The following is a 26,585-nucleotide window of genomic DNA, read 5'->3' on the forward strand; positions in this document are numbered from 1 at the left end:
ATTGAATTAAGCTTGCATACATAAATACACATCAGTTGATAAGATTACATATACAGTTATGCACACAAGTGAACACTAGACTGCGGATCTTTATGCAAACTAAAAATTGTTTGCATCGGTGCAAAAAATATAAACCAATCTGCATGTTATTTTTTCCCTTAATGATTTTAATAGAGGTGAAATGATACCGTATGTTGACATCTTCAATTTGAAAAATTTTCCAACAATTTTGAATTTCATTTACTGAATTTGGCTTTAAATGTATAAAGATCCGCAGTCTCCTGTCACAATCAAGTAAGATCAACTGATCACACTGCGTAAGGTTAGAAGATGGTGAAAAACAATAGTAAAAATCGATTTCTACAACTATTTTAGCTGTGCCAATAATGAAAATGTAAATGATATGTTTTGTAAACTCGTATAAATTATTACTCGTAGAAATTGATTAATTGGTTAATTATTTATGTATTTTACAATACTATTATATAATCATATAATCATGTATATATTCCATAATTACATAATCATATACTATAATTAATACAATTATATAGATATTAATAATTATATGTATAATATATAATTATTAATATTGATTAACTATGTTTTTTACTTCTGACCTTACAGATAAATTGAAGTCGTTTGTGCGTGGTCTATTCATAAAAAAGGTATTTTATAATCCTATACATTACATATATGTATATTAAAATTCCGTATAGATAAAATGCACACAATGTTTTAAACACACTAGTTGATTAAAATACATATAAAAATGATAAAAATACATATAAAAATTATAAAAATAGGATCGTGTTAAATATTGAAAAGATCAGTAGCAACGACATGAACATCTTTTCTGTGCCGCTGGATTTGAACAACATTTCATGGTCAAGCAACCAGTCTTCGATTATACGTCCGTATTTTGCGATCCATTTCATATTTCTCAACGAATTTTTCACTACAGTCTGCACGACGCTGTCACTGGCTCTATACGTAACGGCGGTTCTGGACAACTGCGAAAGAAAACAATTAGAAAACGAGTTATAACCAGTACCTCCAAAATGTACGTATGGACGAAAATAAAGAAACATTATACGCTGGTTGGGGTAACAAATACGTAACACGGAAAGGTAACATTCCAAACCTAAATGTAGAATAAGATTTATGTATTTCGATTATGCAGAGTGATTGAACTAAGTGCGCCATCTAAACAACTTGTAAATTATTTAGTATATGAACACATAATAATTAATTTTTTCCTGTTTCGTTTTTTTGTGAGCATATAGAGGTCATTGATCATTACTTTCATTAAAAACCATTTAAAGAATATAGGAGTAACTATTAGTTTTTTATCCTGTACACACAGTTTTGTTTTGGGCTTCAAATCTCGATGAAAAAGCGAAACAGGCAGAAAATCAATTGTTACATGGTACGCTACTAGTGAAACCATTTCGTTTCAACCATTACTTCGTATATCAAATGATTTAAAAGTAAGTTAAGTGGCATACTTGTTAGCTAAATCACGCTGTACTATATAAAAATGGTATTGTATGTTTATGTTTGGAATGTTATCTCTTTGTGTTATTTTTTATTCCATCCAATCTAGGAAAAGCTTCATTTAAAAAACACTAGTAGCGGTGTACCAGTGAAAATGATAGAACAAAAACATTTGGTCACCGTACCTTCAGGAAGTCATCGTTTCTCGTTGTTACGGTTGAAACAGTCCTTGCAACGTTTGCTAGTTGATCATCAAAATCATGCCTGAAACAATAAAAAGAGTATCGTATCAATCAGTTGATGCACGCCGATATCGGATCACTATTTTCTCACTTACATATTCCCAATCTTCATCATCTCATAATCAAGCACGTACTGAACAATCTGAGCACCCGTCACATTACTATTCTCTACGACGGCTCTGGCCGCAGTTTCGAATCTGATATACGCGTCTGTTCGTCCGGAGTAGATCAGGAATTTGTGGAGAATCGTACGGTTATTGGAGCAACCCAGAACTTCGAGCGGGCTGGTTCTCCCATCTCTATCGAATGTCCCTTCTGACAGCTTATTTAGAACTTGATCCCATACCTCTTCGCTAGCGGTCCTCAAGCCAGTGCAAAGAATAGCGCTCTTCAGATCTGGATCGAGACTGCAACACATCATCGATATTCTCGTTTACTTAAAGGGGCAGACTAGAGAAGAGACAAGAACAGGAATGGCTCCGGAGCCGGAGGACAGACTTTCGTATAGAATTGCGAATAGCGGGCCAACGAAAGTTTATAGTCTCCGGCTGGAGTACTGGAGGACGAGGGACCTCAGAAGGGGCCCGTGGGAGGTGGGTTATTAGTGCGGATGCATTCGGCTTTAGTTTTTCTCAGGCAAGGTGAGCCCCACACTATCCCCCGCGACTATCATCTGGAGGGGGGTGTGCGTAAAATGTATTTCCCCACCGCCTTTAAAGAAAAGAGGAGGTCTAGGAATAACTATTCCACATTATTTTGTAAATATAACAAGAATGTGTCCATCCAAATTTTTGGTAATTTTTCCTATAGTATATACCCCAAGAAATAAATATGGTAAATAATTCCTCAGGGAAGTGCATTTACAATCTTAATAATCGCAAGTTAAGAATATTACAATCCGTCACTTTTGGACGGGTCCCATAAACCTAGTGTTAAAGAAAGGTGGCCAGATTACAAGAATGAAGGCGACCTTGAGATCTCTAACAAAAATATTATAAAAACAAATATTTTCATGGCATCGTATGAGTCCCGTTCAACCATAGAACTGTGTCCCAGACATCGTTTCCTTGTAGAAGTATATGGTGACAAAATTTTCAATTAAAATTATAATATGGACGATGTTTCTACTTTTCGCTTAAAACTTACCGATGCTTTGGATTCTTGAGCCATTCATTGAATTCTTTATGAGCCTCATCCAAGCATTCTTTAACGTCCGCTAGGCAAGCCCATTTCATCGCGTTCATTTTGAGAACTTTCGTGGGGTGATCGTCCTTTGGCGAAGACACATACGTCACATTCTTCGTCAGGCTCTGCATTATGTACCTGATGTAATGCTGAAAAGATTTATAAAATATATTACTCTGGGGTCGAAATAAATGAACAATGTTATTAGAGGAGAGAGGGACCGATTTGGAAAACCACGAATATAATTGAACGTTTTTTATTTATCAACAAAAATGTTTCGTCATCTGAGGAAGCAGAAAAAGTAAAATGTAAAAGTTATATTTGATATTGAATTTATTCATTGTAGCTTTTGATGGGTCATCAATTATGTCACAAGATGAAGCGTTGCGATCGTCATTTTTACGAAAGCTTACCTTTAGTTATCTAGAGTTCAACGCTTTGGGTTGGAACGAGAGTTCGTAGCGTTTTTAAATTAAAATTTATTGATAAAATTAAGATATTCATACATACACACACATTTGTTCAATAACATATTTTCCATTCTCTTGTAGTACTTTTTGCCATTTTTAGTTGACTTATGTTATTCAATAAACCTATGTGTGAATAAATATTTTAATTCTATCTTTGAATTTTGATTTAAAAGCGCTACGAACTTTCGTTCCAACCCAATACTTTGTATACGATAAAATTCATTACGACACAATATTGCACTGTAGCGGATCCCCCACTACCAGTGTGCCGGTTCCCCCATTATCAACTATTTCATATTGCCGCTACCAGTGGCGCGTTATCAAATGGGCAGCTTGGACAAATGCCCGGAGTCCCAAGCAAAAGAGGGCCCCGAACACAAACCAAGATCCAAGATCCAAATTCTACGTTTTTCTCATAAATTTAATTAGTTGGTGTTAGGGGCCCCGAAATTCTACTTTGCCCAAGGCCTCAACTAGTTATAACGCGCTACTGGACCCTACCGTGCTTTGCCTCGCATGTCTGCGAGGATATGGCCTCCGAATGTCCCCAACCCCCTCCTACACTCCACAGGAGTTTGGGAAGAGAACCAAGGAGAGTAGGGAGAGGAGTCTACGTCTCGCGAGCCGCAAGTTGTGCAGGTCTGACCTACGCGTTTTCGTACCTTGAAAATGTCATATTTCTTGGAGGCAAAGATTAAGGGGCGCAAGAATTCCAGATTTTTGAAGGTGGTCATCCACGGAATGTGATCCATTTCACGATGCAAGTACAACGTTAGGGACATTGCAGTCTCGTACTTGGTGTGGTTGATGCGAGCCATTGTCAATGCGTCGTCAATCAGTTGAGCTCGGTTCACCGGATGTATGTGATGCATTTTACCACTGTTCAAGTACTTCGTCAAGCTCTGCCACATCCCATCATCATAATTTACACGATAGTAACCTGCAATATAACAAGTCGACAAATTTTAACACTTTACCTACCGGAAGCCTAATAATACGATTTTCAGTAATATGCTGTACCAACAGAAAGCATAGAAATTTTATTTTACATTGCAATCTTAACACTAAACCTACCGAGCCTCAGAAGTAACTGGTACATGTTCCTTTATAAAAATGAGAAGATTGATTTTATTTAAACTTTGTGTGCGGCTTCTATTGTACTACGTGCACTACTAAAGATATCTATATAATTGCTCGTTATGAAATCAGTTTCATTACTTTCCCAATTGTAAAATAAAAAACCTGGTGCCGGTCATTCTGACCGGTGTTGGTAGGTTTAGTGTTAAATGAAACTATTAGATCACGTTATTAAGGACGATTTGTTAGTTCACAATGAAAATTGCTGTTGCTATTGAAGGTTCCATTAAATAGTGTTTAGACATGTACCATAGATTTTTTAAAATTATGCAATAATCACCGGTCGGTAATGTGTTAAGACTGTTTTTTTGTTGCTGCTGGAAGCAGACAGTACTCTTCATGGTCTCAAATGAATTTCCACTGGCAGTAATAATGGACATACAATGACACGCGCAATTATTTAACCCTCATTCGTTCCTCGTGTCAATTTGACACATTTTATTGACGCAGTCTAATAAATAATCCCGATATAATTACTTTTTACACTGCTCGTACCTGTTTGTTGCTTATTCAGAATAATCCAATCCGCCTTCGGTTCTGAAATCGTTGGATTCCTGACTTTCGGATTCATCCAATGGGTTACCGAAGTGTCCGTGAAATTCAGATTATGATTCGTTGTGTATGTGATGGGTATCCACCACATCTTCTGTATATCAGTATCGTAATATAAGAATTGTTTTTGACTTAGCGTGAAGTGTCCGGGGCCGGTATTTTTCACGGTCACCATCGGGTATCCCGATTGCGTAATCCAAGTCGCAACAATTTTCGTAAGGGGTACACCGCCCCAGAGCTTATCCTTTCCAGCAGCATTTTGCAAGTGTCTGATCAGATTATCGGAATCGGCGACCTTGTATGAACTGCAAATATTATTAGCATGAGTAACTGAATTCCAATGATTTCTTTATGAAACACTAGCCAACGTATTCGTGACACTTTTCTGAGTGAAATGAAACCAAACATGATACAATTCGGATTGTAATATATATTTGATCGTTTAATCGATCGGTCGGTTTTATGGAGGTAGAACGAGTAATATCTCATCTAACAGTCTCGAGATTTTTGGGTATTCATTTAGACTTGTTTTGTTCTTCAAAACATCTGGTTATCATTCATCTTTAGTGAAGCGCTAAGAGTATATGAGCTTGAAATGAGTACATAGTTTAGGTGTCTTCAGTATCTAAACTGTTTAATTTAATTAAGTTATCTTAAATGCTCTAGAATCTGATAACGATTCCTAAAATTTACGTAATACAATTTTAATTTGTATCCTTTATTGTAATAAGTCAGTATAACATAGACAACAAATATTTGTATATGTCTAACATCGGTATTTGATGATAGAATGCTAAACTCTTTGGATCTGTCCTTTCTACTTCTTCCGTGCACTATTTAAGTGACGATAGTAATACAATTCTCATTTGCTGTCCGGGGTCGTCTGTGCAAGCATTGTCCAGTGTCTACCCACCCCACTGCCGGCCAACGTCGCGTCGCACCTCAGGGCAGCTTGATTGATCTCGGCTCGGGTATGTCGGTGTGAACACCAGTGCACTGACACCATGAATCGAATGTTCAAACGTTTTAATTTTCATTATTTTCTTATGGGACTTTCACTAACTGATTTCTGGCATTTTTCTGTTTAAAACAAGACCAAACACGATATAATTCCAATTGTATTTAGTGGTTAAATCGACGATGAAAGTTTCGAACGCAACGAAGAACAGCATTCTTTGATCTGTGTCGGCGACGGCGACTATCCGCGTCTCTTTCTTTCCCATACGCTGTTCTTCCTTGTGACCGAAACTCTCGTCGTCGATTAAACCGCTATGTAAATACAGTTGAAATTATATCGTCTTTGGTCTTCTTTTAATCAGAAAAATGCCAGAAATAAGTTAGTGAAAGTCTCATAAAAAAATATGTAATGAAAAATAAAGCATTTTTAATTGGCATTATATTGTGAGAACACGCGGGCCTTTAAACCGTGCCAGCGACGGCGACACGTTTCGGCCACGCGATCTGTATTTCATTCTGTCCTTCTCTATGTTCGGCTCTCTATGTATTGAAGTCTAGGCGTGGTCGGCGCGGTAGACAAAGTCATAAAAAAATAGTGTCCCTATGCTAGCGTTGGCCGTGCAGAATAATGCTGACGGCTGTTGGACAGCAAATGAGGATTTACTGTATAATATACTTAGTATATTCTAGTAAATTCTAAGTATATTCTCGTATATTATGGATTATGATACATTATTGTATATTCTAAGTGCATTACAGTATATTCTAGCATATAATACCAGAGTCTGATAATACTATATGTATATTCCAGTCTATTACAGTATATTCCAGTATACAGGGTGTTTACCTACAGGTGGGAGAAAATTTAAGGGGTGGTTCTCGACGATAATATAAGACGAAAATGAAGAATAAAAAAATTGCGATTTCGGCTTCGTTATTTAGTTATTAACAATTAAAAATCCGCCTAAAATGCTGCAACACTTCTAACAAAAGTATACGTTGCGTACGTCACACAGGCGCACGACAGTCTCGTATCAAGTGACAAACGCATGCATACTCCGTATGCATACTGATTCAAGACAGCTGATGAGGTCGATGCCAGATCGATAAAACAAATGAAGATCTACAGCAAACTACCGCCCAAACATCGCGCGTTGCTATACCAATACATTGTCTATCCTGTTTTCACGAATTTCGTGATTCTTTCTCATTCTGTCTGCGACCGCGAAATATCTCATGTGTGTGCATTGACCACATCAGCTGTCTTGAATCAGTGTGCATACGGATACTAGCTTGTACGGACGATTCTTCTCGCACGCGTTGAAGATTTCCGTTCGCAGAAATCACACACGACCTCAAGATGTCCGTTCCGTCTGTGAGCGAGTCTTGCGACGTAAACCAAGTTCAATAAAGTGCAGTGTTTCAACATTAAAGGATTACCAGTTCTTTACATTCTCCGCATTCCTCTCAGTAAACTTGTACTCTCTGTAAACTCGTAGTGCGTGTGTATGATATTGTAAATAGTGCTAGAGCGTTTATTCAAGTATATTAAGTACGGTGTTATGAACAATTATAGTGTAGGTAAGGATTTGTGGATATGTGTGAGAAGAATTTAAAAGTGAAAGGGCATTGACCCCTTCTACTCGATAATTCCATAGGGCGGATATTAGAAATGCCCTTGTGGATTTTAACGAGTAGGTAGGTTCAATGTTGTCCAACGATTTTTTAAACATTTTCACCTCGCTGGGGCCCCAAATGAGGACCAAGGTATGCATGCGTTTGTCACTTGATACGAGACTGTCGCGCGCCTGTCTGACGTACGCAACGTATACTTTTGTTAGAAGTGTTGCAGCATTTTAGGCGGATTTTTAATTGTTAATAACTAAATAACGAAACCGAAATCGCATTTTTAACTTCCCGATTTTATAGGGAAGTTATTGTAATGACCCCGAAAATCGAAAATCGATTTTTTAGCAGATCTTCACGTTTCATGGTCATTGCAGTCATTCTAGACTATTTTAAGCAAAATGTTCGTATGTGTGTGTGTGTGTGTGTGTGTGTGTGTGTGCGTATGTCTGTTTCTATGGTATCAAATTTTTCGTTAACGTTTTCTGAAAAAGTAACAACGCGATCAGAATGATGAATGATGCAATCGATGTGCCCCGTCGTAACTTAGAGCTGATTAGATTTTGGTCCATATTGGTCAAGTAGTTTTTTAGATTTTTAGTTTTTTTCGAACGGAGTTGATTCTACAATGCAATTTATACGAGAGAATGGAAAGTTTCCACCGAAGAAACAAACGTAATTACACAAAAAAATTTTTTTTTCATTTTTCTTAAATTAAAAAAAATTTTTTTAATTTAAAAAAAAATTTTTTTTTTGTACCTTACGCTAATGTTTCCGCTTACAATAATCGAAAATTATCCCAATGCAAGAGTGAGTTAATCATCTCTACTCCCGAGAATACATTTTCAAAGAATATCGATGAAAGTACAAAAAAAATTTATATTACAATCTTTAAAGAAACAATCAGTTCAAAACGAATTATTAACTGAGATTAAATTGAAAATTAATATAAACAATATGATAATTATTAATAACATTAATGTTGAAAACGGATTGGTTAATGGAGCACACATGCGGAATATTAAAATTTATTACTTTTCAAGAAAATACTAAAATTCCGTCTATATTGTGGTTAGATTTTCAATTGGCCAGAGTAGGAGTGAAAGTAAGAACTCGTTATCGTGATTATATGAAAAATGCAAATATTCATCAAAATTTGCCACCAATAATAAAAATATCGAATCAAGTAAATATGTCGAGTGAGGAAAAATATCAAATCACACGTAGTCAATTTCCAGTGGTTCCTGCTGAAGCGATTACGATTCATAAAAGTCAGGGACAAACATACGAGAAAAGTATGTTTGAATTTTAAAACATCAGAAAAACGAACTTTACACATGTTGTATGTAGCACTGAGCAGAGTTTCAAAATTGAGCGGTTTATATATTTTGGGACAATTTAAATTAACAGTATCGAAGAAAACCAAGGTCAATACTGCTAACCCGGATAATGAGGAGTCGTATCGTTTGCGAAAAACTATAATAATTAAGACAATTTATTTTGAAACATCAGTACGCTATAACAAGGAACCAAGCGAGCAACGAGTCTACGATGTTCGTTTAAGGCGACGCCATATAGCAAACATCTTGATAAGTAGAAAACTATTGAATTTCCCTGAAAACGTATAATCTTCTTAAAACGTACTAAAAATAATGATAATAATATACTGCAACTAACGAATCGGGAAGTTCTTTGTGTGGCTCGTGGAGAGTCACACACCAAATCAAAAAAACATTAATAGCTATAGGTACTACTAGCCATGCGTACCACTAACCCTTTCGCAAGAGCAGTCCTATCCGCGAGCTCGCGAAGCGAGCGAGCAAAAACAACCCTACTCGCGAGCGAGCGAAGCGAGCGAGCAACAATAACCCTCTAGTTTTATTCTTCATTTTCGTCTTATATTATAGTCGAGAACCACCCCTTAAATTTTCTCCCACCTGTAGGTAAACACCCTGTATAAGTGTAGGGTGGTGATGCCGTCGTGAACTCCGCTGAATGTAGATATTAGGAACAATACCGACGCGACGTCATTACCGTTATTGATTTTGGCGTTCAGATGTTGATTGATTTGATTTGGAATGTGACGGTTGATAGCAAAAGACGTTTTTGTAAATCTCAAACGGAGATTTGTGAATATTCTGACGAAAGATATGTTTGATCCTACGCAAGAGTATACATTCTAGTATATATATAATATATTTCAGTATACTATAATATATTCGAGATAGTGTAAAGTATATTCCACATTATAGATTACTCTAATACATATTGTATTATACTAGAATGAAATTCAATACTCTAATAGAGTATAATACATTATAATATACGTAGTATAATACATATAATTGTTAATTGAATGTACAAATACGATCCGAATTACCTCGCGTTTAGGGCTCATTTTCATTAGATATGTTGATTTATCGATATTGTTTATGGTACTTACTTTTCACGCAAATAATTTTTCACGGCAGTGTGGAAAATCTTTTCTGTCACAATGTGGGACAACATTCGAATAACGCATCCACCTGAAAAAATGCGATGAACATAATTTTTTAATTTACTGGTATCTCATTTCTCGATAATGCGAACACGGGGTTCTTCAGTAGTCAAAAACTCTACATAAAAGATCGATCTAAGGCGCGATCGACCTCAGAAGTCCGATTTTACGTTTACGAGAATTTGCATTATTCGGAAGCATGTTAATGTCGCAGCTTTATGTGAAAATAGCTACGTGCACAACTGTATGCTTCCGAATAGTGCAAATTACGCCACGTAAACGAAAAAATATGACTTTTGAGGACGATTGCGGCCTAGATCGATCTTTTATCTAACGTTTTTACTACTACAAACCCCATCTTTGTATTATCGACAAATGAGAATGCGCATTCCGCAGCCTTGCAATCCTGGAAAAACGACTCTACCCCCGTAAACCTTATGCACTTCTGGCGGTACGACCGTCGATTGTGGCCAGTAGTGGGGGAACGTCACCTCCCACCTTAGCGGAATGAAGAAGTGGGAGAATGGGCCAAATGTGGCTCGAGGGCCGCGAGTTAGCCAGATCTTACCTACGGGATACTTACTAGGGCTGTTACTTTTCCGAAGCTTCGACTCTTCGAAGATTTCGAAATATTGAAGCTTCGAAGCCTTCGAAGAGCACGAAGTTTCGAAAGTCTTTGAATCGTATGAAGTTGTAACTTAATCAATCTTTTAGCTGTGGTGGCGTATTTTTTTTGAAATATAGGAGCGGCTGTAACTGTATCAAATATAACTTAGCAGCGAAATTTCGAAGTTCAAAGCTTCGTGCTCTAATAATTTACTACGGAGGTTCGAATTTCGAAGGAACGAAAAAACGATTCTCATCACCTTCGTAGTTTCAGAAATCGAAGCTTCGAAACTTCAAAATCTACGACCTTCGAAGGAAAGTAGCAGCCCTAGTACTTACCAAGATTATCGTTATTAATGCTTTTACCTTTTTGATACGAGATAGCGTCAAATAAGGCGTTAATTTCTTTAGGGTGGGTTGCTTTTTGGTTCATGGGACGTGAGTCCTTCCCGTCCAAGACGAACGCGCCCCATTGCATGGCCTCTACAGGGAAGAAATCCATGAAACGCCATGTTGGCTTCACCTGAAAGCGATTATTGTTATGGTGCGGTACGTTGCCATCTTTTATTTACATTTGCTTATTTTTATAGATACTGATCATTCACAACTCAAAATATATTGCTAACAAAAATATAATAATAAATATACATATAAATTGTAGTGTACTTTTTTCATAACTAATACATATGACAATTAACCCAGTATCTAACAACAAATTATTTTATATTTCTGTGGGATCCTTGACTATGGGTCCTACGAACTATACATAGATCTTAAGGAGTGCGTGTCCATGTTATCGGCATGAATGAGTGTGTGTGTATGTGTGACGAGATCGTTTTCGGGGTTTGAGATGCAGAGCAGTGCGTTGTGAGTCGTGAGAGCGTGAAGAGTCGTGCGAGAGATCGTCTAGCGAGTTTAGAGTGAGAAAGCGAGCGAGTTCATGTCATATCATTTTGTTTTCTTAATTTTCTATATTGTTAAATATTATTGCTTTCACTTTCGTGTCTGCGAAAGAAAACTGCCTATACATAAAAAATCCCGACCTTTCTAAGGTGGTAATATACAATAAAAATAATTGGAAATTTTAGGTAATTTTCAAATGGTTTTCCTGTCAAATATCCTTTTCTTGACTTATGTTACTTTCTTATGAATGAACGGTTATATACTTTGTACTTACATTATCCGGGATGAAGTACTGAAAGTAATTTGCGAATCCCTCGTTCAGCCAAATGAACTCCCACCATTTTGGGCTGACCAAATTGCCGAACCATTGATGTGAAAATTCATGGGATATGGTTGTTATTACATTCTCTTTGTCTAAACTCGTGGAGACGCCCTCCTCGTACAAAAGGTACTCTTCCCTTTAACGTAAATGAACAAAACGAATGATTTAAAGACATTCAATGTACCTTTACAAAATGTTTCAGCGAATAGTTGTTCTGCATATGCAAAATAATTTGTTTTACACACAGGTGAAAAAGAAAACGGTGTAAACCTGGTCGATAGCGGAAGCCGGGTCCATTTGACCCAGAATATTAGAATTGTCATTCAATTATTTAATTTTCTGGCCACTGAACTGAACGAATAAAATGTTATATAGGCACAAACAACATTAATTTTTATAGTTGATATCAAATAAAGGAAATTGTAATGAAAAGCATGCGTCACAAAAAATGGATGTATTTAAAAATTGCCGACAATTTCAGATTTTTTTTAGCTTCAATGGTATGTAGTTTGAAGTGTCAATAATAAAGTGAAAAAATGCGAATGTGAATACTCGAAATGAATGAATGAATTAAATTAAATTAAATTAAATTAAATGAATTAATTAAATTGCATTTGTGCAAATAAGTTCCTTCCCCTTTCTTTCTACGATTATAACTTCTGACTGAATTCGAATTACTTCCCGATTTTGGTGCCATCTCAAGGAGCGTTCATTTAGTTTTAAGAAGAATCGTGATGAACGCTCTAAGAGTTTCCAGTCCTATGCAACAATTTCAAGCAATATGGCATGCGAGAAGCATCATTTGCGTCACTGCTTAATCTTTGCATTCTAGCTTAGGAAATCAGCTGTTGAAGCTACTGAAATTGTTTGTGCGGTACTGTTAGAGATCGCTGTATCTTACAGAAGATGTAAAAAGTGGTACCAAAGAGTTAAAACCGGAAATTTCAATTTGGAAGACGACGATCATTCAGGTGCACCGAGAAAGTTTGATAACGCTGGTTAGTAGAATAATCCGACCCAGACGCAAAAAGAATTGGCAGAAGATTGGGAGACGCCGGACAAGATTTGATTATGTTTTATTTTCATCAGTAATCAATTGTTTTATTTCAGTCGAATATCAACCCATTGTAAAAGTAAGATGAAGATGAAAATACAAGTTATGCTGGAAGCAATGAAGAACGAAGCCTTCAGTAATGTTAAGATCACCATAAAGGGAAAACAAAGCTCGCAGCCAAGGGATCCTACCTACAAGTTTAAAATGCAGTAACGGAATTATTGAAAAGTCCAGAAACTATCTGAACACTCAAAATAAAAATTAGGAGTAACATTTTTAATTTATTGTTTAATGTAATCTAGTTTTCGTGATAATAAATGTTATTTTCTTTTGCTACTATTATTATGGGGCAAACTGAAGTCATCAACTCATACTATTATTAGTGGACAGAGGGAGTAAAATCTTGAATTTTTGGAAAAAAAGGGGAAAGAACTTATTTGCACACCTAATATTTCTCTATTTACAAGTTCGACACAGTAATACGTATTATCAGTGAAAGACCTGCTCGATTAAGAACGGACAGAAATGATATCAGGAAGCAGGAAATGCTTACCCGTAGATGCAAATGCCCCAGTTCTCCATAGCACTTGGATTGAAGTCTCTGACGGTGACTTGGTCCATCTTTGGATTCATTCTGAAGTATGGAATTTCGGTGTACTCGTCCAACACTTTCATCGCTTCCAAGCTGAAGTTATACGCTAAGTCCGTCTTATGTATGGAGTCTGATTTCGTGTAAATTTTGAATCTGTGGTCGTCATGCATTTTATAATCGTAATCGGACACAATGAACGCCACCAGATAAGTAGACATCGGCATGCTTCGTTCGAAATAGGTTGTAATAGTGTTGTCAGCATGGTATGTTCTGTTCAATACTGGCATATTTGAGATCACGGTCGTATAGTTGCTTAAATGTTTGATTGAAATATCGTAAACTGCTTTATATATGGGTTCGTCCCAGCAAGGAAACGCAAGCCGCGCGCCAGTTGGCTCGAAGTGCGTCGTGGCTATCCACCTGTAACATTTCGAAAGTTCCTTGGTAATTCCAAAGGTTCTTTCTTTAGGAAGAATCGAACATTTCCAAAGTCTCCATTTAATATAACATCGCCACATCGTAAACAAATGTGCACACTTGACTGCAGTCATATTCCGATATCCGTGAAAGAGTAAACGTGTCCCAAAAATATTGCACATCTGATAATTCGTGAGGTTATACAGTACTGTATCGATAAATGTACCAAATGTCTATTCGATAAGTCTCCCAGAATTATCACCACTTCTGCGGGGTGTACCCCCCTGAGGGGCCGTGAAACTCGAGAGGCCTCGGTCGCCGAGAAGTATGACTCGTACGGCTCGGGTATATCGGCGAGACCACACTAATCCGAATGTCAAAACTTCTTTATTTTTCATTATTTTTTTATGGAACTTTCACCAACATATTCGCGGAATTTTTCTAATGAAAATAATTCCAAATATGTTATAATTCCGATGGCATTTACTTGTGGAATGGATGATGAAAGTTTCGAACGCAAGGAGGAACAGCGCTTGGAAGTTTTTTGAACTGTGCCAGCGCGCTGCGAATCTCCGCGTCTCTTTCTTTCCCGTACGCTGTCCTTCCTTGCATCGAAATCTTTCATCGTTCATTACACAAGTAAATATAAGTGGAATCAAGTCATATTTGGTATCATTTTCATTAGAAAAATGCCACGAATATGTTGGTCAAAATCCCATCAATAAATAATTAAAAATAAAGAAGTTTTGTTTTGGATTAGTTATGTTTACACTTCTCGGCAAACGAGACCTCTCGAGCTCCGTTGTCCTTCTCTACATTCGGTAAAAGTCCAAGAATAGTATCCCTGGCGGATAAATGTCCTTGGTCAGACCCGTGTTGGGGACAATTATCGATAAAATATAGTATCGTGTAACTTTATACTTAGCGAAAATGTTCTCCGTATCGACGACAAACGCGGACCAATCAAACGTTAGCATTGGCCGAACCGGAACCCGTTTGCTTCAGCCGCGCTTTGATTGGTCCGTGTTTTTCGTTAATAACTATTTAACAAAGGCACAGAGAACATTTTCGTAAAAAAAAGTTACGTCAAATCACCTCAGGGATCACCCCTTTCAAAAGGCCAAGAACAGGAGTGGTACTAGCCCGGATTATAATATAGTTTAGGAGATGTGCAAAAAGCGGGGCACTAGACTATGCTCTCTCGGGCACATTAAAGGATAGAGAGGAAAGGGCCAAGGTCCTAGACGTGCGGTTTTTTAGTGGGTATTGGGGAAACGGAAGACCTGTTTCCCTCGAGTCCCACACTACCCCTTTTTCAGGTGTACATAAATGTATTTTTTCAAGGAAGTACAACATTCTTCGGATACCCTGTATTCTTAATTATTGATTTTACGGAAACTGTTGCCATCACATCCGCGACACTTTTCTGTTCAGGATGAGACGTGAGATATTCAAACGACAATTTAGCAGAACCTCGATTATCCGAACCCGATATTCTCAAACAGTTCAATCTAAAGCGATTCGTACACAACAAGATTCATTGTTCAAGTAACGATTTAATCTTTTACTGTAGCTAGATATCTATTCTATTATCCGAACACTCAATATTAACTCGAACATTATTTCAATCAGAAAAATGTCGCGATTATATTGTTAGAAGTTTCATAAAATACTCATTCGAACAGTGTCGTCAAATCGAGGAAATCGAGGGGAATACAGTTTAACCCCTCTCTGTTAACCAGATTAATACGTGACCAGTCTACAGTTTTAGTGGGGGAAGTTGGAGTATGCTCGTGGTGCTGGAATGGGATAGTGGAAGGGGAAAAGGAGGAGGGGAAAAATCGACCAGTTTTGGTCGATTCTGGCGATACTACATTCGGAACGAAAAACCTTTATCATTGAATTCATATCGTTTTATAATTGATAATAAATATGGATATTGCATAATTGGCAAAAAGCGAACTTTGACTCGTCCACTATTAAACATGAACGATGTTTAGCTAAATCAGCATTCCATTATATTTATTAATTAATGTTCGTTGCAGGATTATCGTTATAAAGGTGTCATATGCTTACTTGATGTTGTTTCTAGTGATATATCTGCTCTTGTAAAAGCCCTGCTTCGATTCGGTCAATATACCTTCGTAATTAACCTTAAGAGTGTAAATATTGTCCTTTACGAGATCCGATTCGCAATACATGATCAGTATCTCCATTTCATGATCGGCATGCCATTTCCTTATCGGATTTCCTTCTATCTCAACTGTGTCTATTATTAAATCTTTTTGATTAATCATTAACACTGAAGTTGTGATCAGCATAGTGAAATCAACGGTTACTGATCCAACGAAATGATTCTCCATGATATCTGGTTCCAAGTGGATCATATAGGAAAGGGGTTTGCTATCCGGCTGAAGTACGTATACTGCGTCTGTGTCGGTCCAGATGACCGACGACAGCACGATCAGTGAGATCAGCCCGAAGGTTGTCATCGGTGTCATCTTGAACCGCTTTGCTGCCGAAGCCCTATGCAATGGAAGGTCCTCCTTCGATGATCGTCTTGACAAAACGCATCTGTTAGATCTTTCATAGGAATGTAACACTCTGTTAACACTCTCAATTAATTTCTTCAGAATATGTCATCCAGTCAAGAGAAAATTTATATTCATTGCTCTAAAATTTTACTGAGAAGAAAGAGTAGTAAGCCTGGAATATTATTTCGATATCTCGTTAAACATTAGATCTAGGACATATGAAGGTTGCTAAATTACGCAGAATACTCTACCCCACCGATTCATGATATAAAACGTAGGACAACGTTGTTGCCCACCCTGTACAGTAGATCTCGCTCGTTGCACGAAACGGGACCGAAACCGCGTGCAACAATCGAGGTTGTGCAATGAAAGAGGCAACCCAGTCATAGTGATTCGTAGTGTCGATCTTCTTTTGTTTCTACGTAGCCGTCATAGAATCACTAGACAGAGCGGATCGTCATGCCAAATAAAAATTTTCTATCTGAATTGCAACAAACTGGAGTGAAATAGAAATTTGTGTTCTTTCTTAACCCTTTGCGCTCGGTCGTCCCCCCTCTGAGGCACCACTAAAAATTGCTGTACCATTATTCAAAATGTTGTTTACATTATTAAATATACCGGTATCTAATCAATTACTAAACATGTAGGTATTGTATGAGGTATTATACCAATTTCAAGAATCATAGGGAATGGAAATATTCTAGATCGGAAGAAATGTTTAATTTTCCAGTTAAAATAGCTCCGACTGCAAAGGGTTAATATTGTTAACAGGTTGGAAATAATATAACCGTATTTCTAAATTCTTCTAATGTCTTCACTGTTGTCAATTAGACCTACTCATTGTTGTTATAAATATATAAAATCCGCTGTCTCATAATCATCATCGCGAGTTCCGCAACTGTGAACACCTTGTGATGGGAGCCACTGGTAGGCAACGAACGAAGCTAGCAACTAACGAGGTTCCACCGTAATAGCTTATGTTGTAGGCAGGTATTAAAACAACAATTTAGTACTATTTTTAAATGGCAAACCGCACTAATTAACACGCTGGACATTACGCGATTCCATTTAAGTGAACATCGACGATTATATGTATAAGCATTCAGAATAATTCAGTTTTCAAGTATTTATACTGTGTATTTATTAAGAATCACACACGCGCCAATCCGCCAATCAGACTCTACTAATCGGAAATGACGAACAGTATTGAAAAATGAGGGGTCAGACATTGTGCTCCATCAGCGCTTTAAACGCTGCAAATTGCAAATAAAGAGGAGCCGTATGATACGATGTGCTGCATCATGTAATTTGTGACACGATATAATATTTAACAGTGAACTCCCATATCAATCATTACTAGCTAGACTGTAAATTCTTGTGCAAAATGAAAATTGTCTGCGTTAATTTCGAGCTACAGGAACTACATGCATTTATTTTCTTAATAATTGAGAGGTCCGCTGCAAAATGCAGCTATGCCTAGTGTTTCACGAGATGTCAAGACTTTAGTGAATAGTATTTCAGTAGAAATATATTAAAGTTGAGACTACAATTCTTTTTTATGTAAACTAATTAATACAAAAATACTGTAATTGGAGAAGGAATATTATTAAAATTTCATTAAGATTTTTGCAACATTAGTGAATTTTAATAAAATATAGTTAATTTGTATAATAATCATATATTTAGTGAGGAATATTTTATTGTTTTTAAATTTTAGAGACGTTTAATTAAAAATCAAGATATATTTCATAGAAAAACCTCCTCCTTATAATTGTAAGAAATTGAAAAGAATACAACAATATGTACAAAGAAACAATACAAAAATTCGTAAATATATATAAATATTTATAAATGCATATTAATCAATATCATCATCAATAATCTGTTGACTTGTGATGTAAAGAATGATAGTTTTTAATTGTGAATACAGAAATTCCGTAAGTCATTTCACAGTATTAGTAATCATTTGAAAATATTCGACATGTATATGGAAAACAAAATTTTATAAATTGCTATTGGTCGGAATTGCGAAGAAAAAAAGTAAAAGTAAGATCATTTAATTTTTTTGCAACAAACTGGAGTGTGAAATAGAAATTTATTCACTTTCTTAACATGGTGATCAGATTGGAAATAATATAACAGTACTTTTAAATTCTTCTAATGTTTTCACTGTTTTCAATTAAACCTACTCATTTTTGTTATTAATACATAAAATCCGCTGTGTAATAATCACTAGTAGTGAACTTCATTTTCAATCTAACTTTGTAGATTTGTCAGTTACATACGCGGTGAGAATGTCAACATAATCGGTTGACGTTCTTATGAATAAAAAGCATTTAAAAGTGATATCACGCAAGGGAAAAATATTCGGATTTCTCCCTCGATATCTCATTTTGAAATTTTTGTTACTCGTAACTGATTTCGACGATACTTTCTTCGTGTATATAATTGATATAGGTCTACAAATTTTTGAATAAGTTTCATTACATCTACAGATAACAAAGCTGAAAAACTTATCATTACTTTCTTCTTCACAAATTCGACCATTACCAATTTTTCCAACATTTTATGTACCCGTTATTCCGTAAACTAATTCTTCTAACATGTCAAAACATCTCAAGGTCTTTGGTTCGATTTTTGAAAAACCACAGGGTTGTGTAAAGTAATACTTTTTGCCACGGGTTATATAAAGAGTAACGTACAATGAATCCAAATAATATTGCGTTTTAACATTGGATTATAGGACTTGGATCTTTTATAGAAGTTAGATCAATTAGTTTACTCCATGACGCGCAGAAAATATTTTGAGAAAATTGCAATTGGTCGGAGAATTACAGAGAAAATTCTAAAACTTGTGGTTTATAACTTGTTTATGAGGTTCCATAATGAAAATATAAAAATACGTTTTGTAGGTTTGTGTCGGTTATACATATTCTGAAAATGTCATCGAAATCGACCAACACGTTGCTACAAACTTTTAAAGATGGTAAAAATTTCGATTTCTATAACTGTAATAAATCTAAGGATTCTTACATCTTTCAATGCCTGTCATTTTTTCAACATCAACCGAGTTTGATGAAATTTTCAGAATGTGTACAATTAACCAACAACTTTTAGTATTTCCTCTGCGATTCCTACCAATTGGTTTTGTTGAAAAACCTTTTTCATATCATAAAAATTAATTGTTCGAAACTACACTAAAAACTCTGCCAATATTATTTTGATTCACTGCATTAACGAAATATACTTTAACATTTTACATAATTACACTACAATAATATTTGCAAAGACAACAGTTATTTATTTATTTAATTGCCCGCTATACCGTATAGCATTCGAATAAAAAATATTGAGAAATTGGGAACTTCAATGCTGAATATCTTCACATGTTTTACGTCTCCATGGATGTGCCACGGGTGGAATAAAAGTTCCCTTTTTAAAACACATGCTCGCATTCGGGAACAGTTTCTTGCAATTATGTTTCAATTATGTTCGCGTAACTAGAGAGATAGGAGTACACAGACCTTGTATCGAAGATCCTTTTGGCCGATCGCTACTTCAGTTGATTAATTTTGCAGATATTGAACACAGAGGATTCGCCCGATTATGTCGACGATAACGCACCTCGCGAAACGATTATTATTTGCGACGATCTGTGCTGTTAGCCGTGCCAGAGAGCAACTGATAGCGGTCGAACAATTTTGCAAAATTCCCTTCAGCGTTTGAATACGCTGTTTACATGCTAGGAGATTTCGGTGTTGTACGGTGTGTGTTTATAAATATGGATGGAAGAATGTTGTGATGTAAAACCGTTATTCTTTGATTCCTACCTGCCACACGATCAATTTCAAATTAATCTCGCAAAACAGATCACATCGAATTTCCGTGCTCTTTGCGGGTGGGTGGACGTAGCTTCCTCGATTCTTGCGTCTGATGGACAGTGGAGTATTTGCAGGAACAGAGTGACCAATCTTTTTTAAATTGTACTCGAAAAGGAACAGCTTTATTGGAGAAATCACTTTCTTTCACAGTTTCTTTGAGTGTTCTCGATGATGTAGACGCAAAGATTTAATTAATTCGTAAAATTAATTTAGTTATAAGTAGACTGTGGATGTTTATACAATTTTTAATTTTCGTAGGCGAATTATAAGAAAGTGGAATCATGTAATATCTTATTTTCATGTAGTAGTCTTTGTGGTTCTTAAATAAATATAAATCGTATTAAATTCTCTGGAATTTTTTATATTCTAGCATTTTTTTGATAATTTTCAGAAGCCACGAATGCATTAAGAAGAATGTAATATTTGCACGCATATTTTTCTCTTTAGGTTCTGCAGGTTCGGTATCTTGCAATTTATCCAATTTTTATTTTGCAAAAATCCACAGTCTAGTAATAATAAACACAATAATGTATAAGTGGGAACGACATTTTCAAAATCAAAGACGGAAATCACGTTTTATCGAAAATCTAGAAAATTTCTAATTTCTAATTTAAATTGCTAATTTCTTCGTCAAAAAAAGTTTAGTGTAATAATTATATATAAATCCTTTTTTGACGAAAGTTGATCAATTGCTGCAAGAAACTTGTGTCTTCGAAAAATTATAAAAATAAATCTATGCAAATTCAAACACAGCAATTTTGAATAATTACTATTGCATTAAATAATAATCGAGTATAATATTTGTTATTACGAATAAAATATTTGAAGTCGAATAAGATTCGTTACATGTTTCCTTCAGTTTCATTCACCGAAACCATGTACAAAGAGAATGTGTTATGACAACAATTTTTTCAGTTAGACCAGCCGCTTAAGAGCATCGGCGATGATGGGTAAATATTTCTCTGTCCAATCGACATTTTCCGAAGCGACAGCGATCGCTTGTTTCGCGGTCGTCAACACTTCGTCGTGTTCCTCGAGATTTTTCTCGACAAACTTTCGTAACTGGAAAATAGAGATGTGAATTGTAATTAAACTGTAGATTTTAACGCATTTATACGTACCAGGCACAATATTATTTTGATTAACTGTATGAGAAATTTAATTGAAAACATTAGTGACTAGTACCTGTTCCGTTTGCTTCTGCGACGTAATCGCGTTCCCGATCGCTGTGATCACTTTCCCCAGAACAACGTAATCTCTCCTAAAACGACCGAAAATTATTTTTATCGCGAGGCAGCAACGAGTCGATGACAATACAGATACATACACTACTTTGCAAAAGAAACAAGCACCCGGCCATATTTTATAGAAAAGCGTAAAAAATGAAATAAGAGCACAGTAAGTTTTGAAAAAAGATTCCGCTATTTAATTGAATAGTTCTGAGAATATGTGTTATTGCGGATTATCTAATGCTTTCTACATAAAGATATTGTTTGTCATTATGTCTTATAATTATACTGGGTGCTTCTTTCTTTTGCGCAGTAGTGTGTAGCAGGTAGCGTGTACGTACAAGCTGATTAGTTTTTGTAAATTATGTCTCAAGTACTGGAGTACGCGGTCGACGTTTTCCGTTCCTCCGTCCAAAACAGCGTTGATTATAGCGACTCTGTATTGTTTGCGGACCTTCGATTTCTCCGATAACGTCATTGCCAGATATCTACATAGGAATTTCCGATTGCAGTACAGACATGCATGCATGCATTTTACATTCATTTCATTCCATTCATTGTTGAAGATACAAAATAAGGATATTATTCCGAAAGGCACCGGTGGCCAATCGATATGAAATTTGGAGCATGTTATGAAGATTGTGGAAGGACCCCAAATATAAAATTTTAACTTCGTTACGAAACGGCTAACAACTGTGGATAACCCGAAAAATTTATTTCAAGAGCGAGCGGGAATGGCATTAGTCTGAGCTAGGTTTGGCTAGATAACTAAAGTTGTTAATCTGGGCTAAACTTTCGAAGACGTCCATGTTCAGAATACCGAATAGGTCCCATTTTGACTAAAATGTAGTTAGCCAATGTAATTAGCAATGTAATAGCTGCAGTTTTTCGCAAATATCACAAAAACTAAAAAATTCCCGAAGTTAAAATTTTATATATCTGAGGTCCTTCTCTATCCGTCATAATACCCACCAAGTTTCATCTCGATCGGCCACCGGTGCCTTTCGGGAGTACAGCCGAAAATAATGTTACACTCCTGGACAAAATGACAGCACGTGGTTGCTATCTTGAATTTCTCGAAGACTACACAGATTTTCTGAATGAAACACACATTGACTGCCCCAAAAATTGTCTGCCCCAGTTGCAATAAACTGGAGTGAAACAGAAATTAATTTTTTTCTTAACAGGTCTAATGGATTGAAGATGCTATGGCGACATTTTTAAATTGTTCTAATGAGTTTTGTCATAAATGCATAAAACTCTATTGTAATTATTAGATTTCAATGACCCTGAAACATGTTCTCTCTCAAGGTGTCATTCTGAAGTTACACTGAAGTTCACTTAAAATTACAATTGATATTTTGATAAAATTTATGATCGCTTTTGAAAAATACGGTGGATAATAGAAATTTGATAAGGGTGTTATCATCAGACTGCGGATCATCCTGTTATCATTAAATGTGTGGGTTACCATAATTTCAACGATAGTATATGTATGAATAACCTACTGATCTATCAAATGCGAATTTCCGGTGCAGCCAAGAGCTTTCAATAGAAGCTCTTGCTCGGTGTGCAGATCGGTTACCAACCTAGTTGTCAACATCCGGTACCAGTCTTTATCGCTGCCACTGCGTATTCCTTCGCGGTAGACAAAACTCCTGGTATCTTGCAATATCCTGCACAATGCACCACCAGGCGGTTATAATGTTGACTGTATTTATAATGATGATGAGCATAGCAAAAATTTCTTTTTGTTATTAACTTTTTATCATTCGCGTACGAAATCGTATGAGGCGTTTTGAGAGGTTTTTCTATGGTGAATTCAGACGTGAAAGAAATAATAGTATATTCTTCTGAATTGTTTCAGAATCGATTAACCCTCGGAGTACCGAGGCACAGCGATCCGTGCCAGGCAGGGATGGGATGAAGTTCAATATGTACTCACGAATCCGAGTCAATTTCAATAACCAAGTTTCATTTCATAGGTTTCGATCACTACTTACTTAAAAGCAATACTGTGTTTCAATGATTATATTTGAAAACTATTCATTGTATACAAACGGATATCGAACCTCGGAATGAGTACTTCCAAGTTTCGAAAAGATACTTATAAGTACTTCGATGTTGAAAGGAATCGAATCTTTCACAAGTAGTACTCGAATCTTGGAAATCAGAACTGCATAGTAGATTTTAAGCACTTTCTTGATTAAATTCGTAACTATTTCAGAATAATTTTTCCGATAGATTATGAAACTATAATTATACATGTTGAATTAAATTATGCAGTAGAGGACAACATAATTGATTTTAAAAGTAAAAAAAATAATGATTAGAAAAATGAGAGAATTTCCGGTACGATATTCATAAAAGTTTCGAATCTGTTCGACCAAGATTCGAATATACTTGCAAGTATTATTATATTTCCGTTTACCAAAGTACTTGTAAAAGGTTCGAAACTGTCTGGCATAGGTTCGAGTGTACTTAGGAGTACTATTTCTGTTTTTCGAAGTACTTATAGAGAGTTCGAATTCAATCAATCAAAGTTCGAACCTGTTTGAGAGGTACTTGATCCCATCGCTAGTAGATAGCTAGCTGGTTCTGCAGTTTCACCGAATATGAAAAAGGAAAGGATAATGGAAAATGACTTTAAATGTTTAGAGAGATCGATGGCGAGACTGTACACTGCATAGCGATTAGCGTGGAAGGAAGGCCGAGCGTCTACGTGTTTTACGCGAAAGGTATCGCCGAGAGAAGAATTTGGGCTCAGCGAATTTTGGAGGCATTTACTCTAGTCTTTCCCACGAAATACACGTCCGATCTGACGAGGGTGGGATGGGTTTACTTAAAGGTAAAAACGAGACACAAACAGTAAAAACAGTCGGGCACATTCGGAAGAGATTCATTTACTCACTTAATTTAAAAGTCAATGTTGAAGGTATTGAACCTTGCTCATGTTCCTTGCCGACTATGAGTCATCGGTAGAGCGTGGATTTTATGCATTTATGATAAAAACGAGCACGTCAAATGCAAAAGAGTAAACACACCAGAACAATTGAAAGTTATCTTTACTTTATTCATAACATTCGTAAGAGAAAAATATCAATTTTCATGTTACTGCTATTTCTTCCGAATGATACAGACAATTTTTATATGGCATAAGGATCCGCAGTTTAGTGAGTAGATTGTATATTTTTATGGGAAATAAAAGCTGTTTGCATCGATTGCAAGGAGTGGTAGTTACATAGAAAGTTATTTATTTTCTTAATGTCTGTTTGAAATTGATAATGATATTGTAATTAATTCTTCCGATGTTTTTACTGTTTCGTGTGTCATCTACACATTTTTGTCATAAATACATAAAATCTCATAGTCAAAGTAAAAGTCAAAGTCAAGTGATCAGTACACAGTGGGTGTTTTATACTGTTTATGCGAATTCTCACTTTTATAAGATATACAGTGTTCCCGCGATTGATGTGACTTTCGGGTATGTGGATGATGTGACTTTTATATCCCCACTACCAGGGGGTCCCCCTTGGGCGGTCGATCGCGCTAAGTTATGCTTGGACGTGCCCCCGCGATGGGTGCTGATAAAGGGATTCATGTTGAAGTATCTGGACCGGAGTATGAAACTTTACAACCCTTTCATATTTCCAAGATTTTAGCAAAACTAGCTCAAGATGAGAAAGCAGATCTAATTATCGTCGGTAAACAAGCTATAGATGACGATTGCAATCAAACTGCGCAAATGATTGGAGGGATTTTGGACTGGCCAACTGGAACGTTCTGCTGTAAAGTATGTTGAATGTACTAAATTGTGAAATAATGTTTAAATATATAATAATACAATCTTTTTCGCATTAGATAGAGAATAATAACGGCGAGCTAACAGTGGTCCGCGAAGTCGATGGAGGCTTGGAGACCATTCAAATGAAAACACCAGCAGTTTTGAGCGCCGATCTCCGTCTGAATGAACCACGCTACGTTACTATGCCAAACATCTTGAAAGCTAGGAAGAAACCAGTGAAAGAGATGACGCCAAAAGATTTGGGTGTCGACACTACTGCCAGAATTGATATATTATCGGTTGAAGAACCACCGGTTAGGCAAGCTGGTGCTATCCTGCCGGATGTTGATAATTTAATTGCGAAACTGAAGGAACGTGGACATGTCTAATAATGTACTATAGTTAAACGTATTGATAGATTTATCTCATTGTGTTTGTACTCATTACATTTTTATTAAAACGTTACTGTATATAAAACAATTATTTTTATACATCATGAGATGTTGTATTTTATATTTGAACAAACTTTTATCGCACAAAGTAAAGCAGCAAGTCCCCTTACGATACAAACTATACAGGGTGTTTACCTACAGGTGGGAGAAAATTTAAAGGTTGGTTCTCGACGATAATATAAGACGAAAATGAAGAATAAAAAAATTGCGATTTCATCTTCGTTATTTAGTTATTAACAATTAAAAAGCCGCCTAAAATGCGGCAATCCGACCAACAGAGTAAGCATGCATCTGACACTTGATATGTACATATGTACGTGACTGTCGCGCCTGTTTGACGTACGCAACATACACCTCCGTTGGTCGGGTTGCCGCATTTTAAGCGGATTTACAGACACAATGGATACCACTTTATACATATGTAGTAATCTCGAGTAATTTAGTTATGTGCGACCAATTGAAAACTGAAAGGGCATCGATCAATCTGCTCGATAATTCTATAGGGCGGATATTAAAAATGCTCTTGTGGATTTTAACGAGTAGACAGGTTCTATTGAACCTGCATCGTGCACAGGTCAATTTGATAATCATGTTCATCAATTTGTTAAACATTTTCACCTCGCTGGGGCTCCAAATGAGAAGTATGAG

The 26,585-nt window shown here is 36.2% G+C and overlaps 2 protein-coding genes across 2 annotated transcripts; one reads left to right on the forward strand and one right to left on the reverse strand.

Moving 5' to 3' along the window:
• Positions 1–21,117, reverse strand: LOC143212092 (aminopeptidase N-like). The gene is made up of 12 exons (XM_076430435.1): positions 20,116–21,117; positions 16,134–16,640; positions 13,602–14,060; positions 11,947–12,130; positions 11,136–11,292; positions 10,110–10,191; positions 5,027–5,388; positions 4,057–4,334; positions 2,886–3,073; positions 1,835–2,146; positions 1,683–1,761; positions 1–1,013 (listed from the first exon to the last, which is right to left on the reverse strand). Exons 2-12 carry the CDS (start codon positions 16,556–16,558, stop codon positions 795–797), a joined length of 2,745 nt encoding a protein of 914 aa, XP_076286550.1. The 5' UTR covers positions 16,559–16,640; positions 20,116–21,117; the 3' UTR covers positions 1–794.
• On the forward strand, positions 18,498–26,128 carry LOC143212114 (electron transfer flavoprotein subunit beta-like). Its single transcript, XM_076430515.1, has 2 exons — positions 18,498–25,494; positions 25,563–26,128. Exons 1-2 carry the CDS (start codon positions 25,258–25,260, stop codon positions 25,872–25,874), a joined length of 549 nt encoding a protein of 182 aa, XP_076286630.1. The 5' UTR covers positions 18,498–25,257; the 3' UTR covers positions 25,875–26,128.
• The last annotated feature ends 457 nt before the right edge of the window (positions 26,129–26,585 follow it).

The sequence above is a fragment of the Lasioglossum baleicum genome, chromosome 9 (genome assembly GCF_051020765.1).
Source record: "Lasioglossum baleicum chromosome 9, iyLasBale1, whole genome shotgun sequence".
Taxonomy (NCBI): Eukaryota; Metazoa; Arthropoda; class Insecta; order Hymenoptera; family Halictidae; genus Lasioglossum; species Lasioglossum baleicum.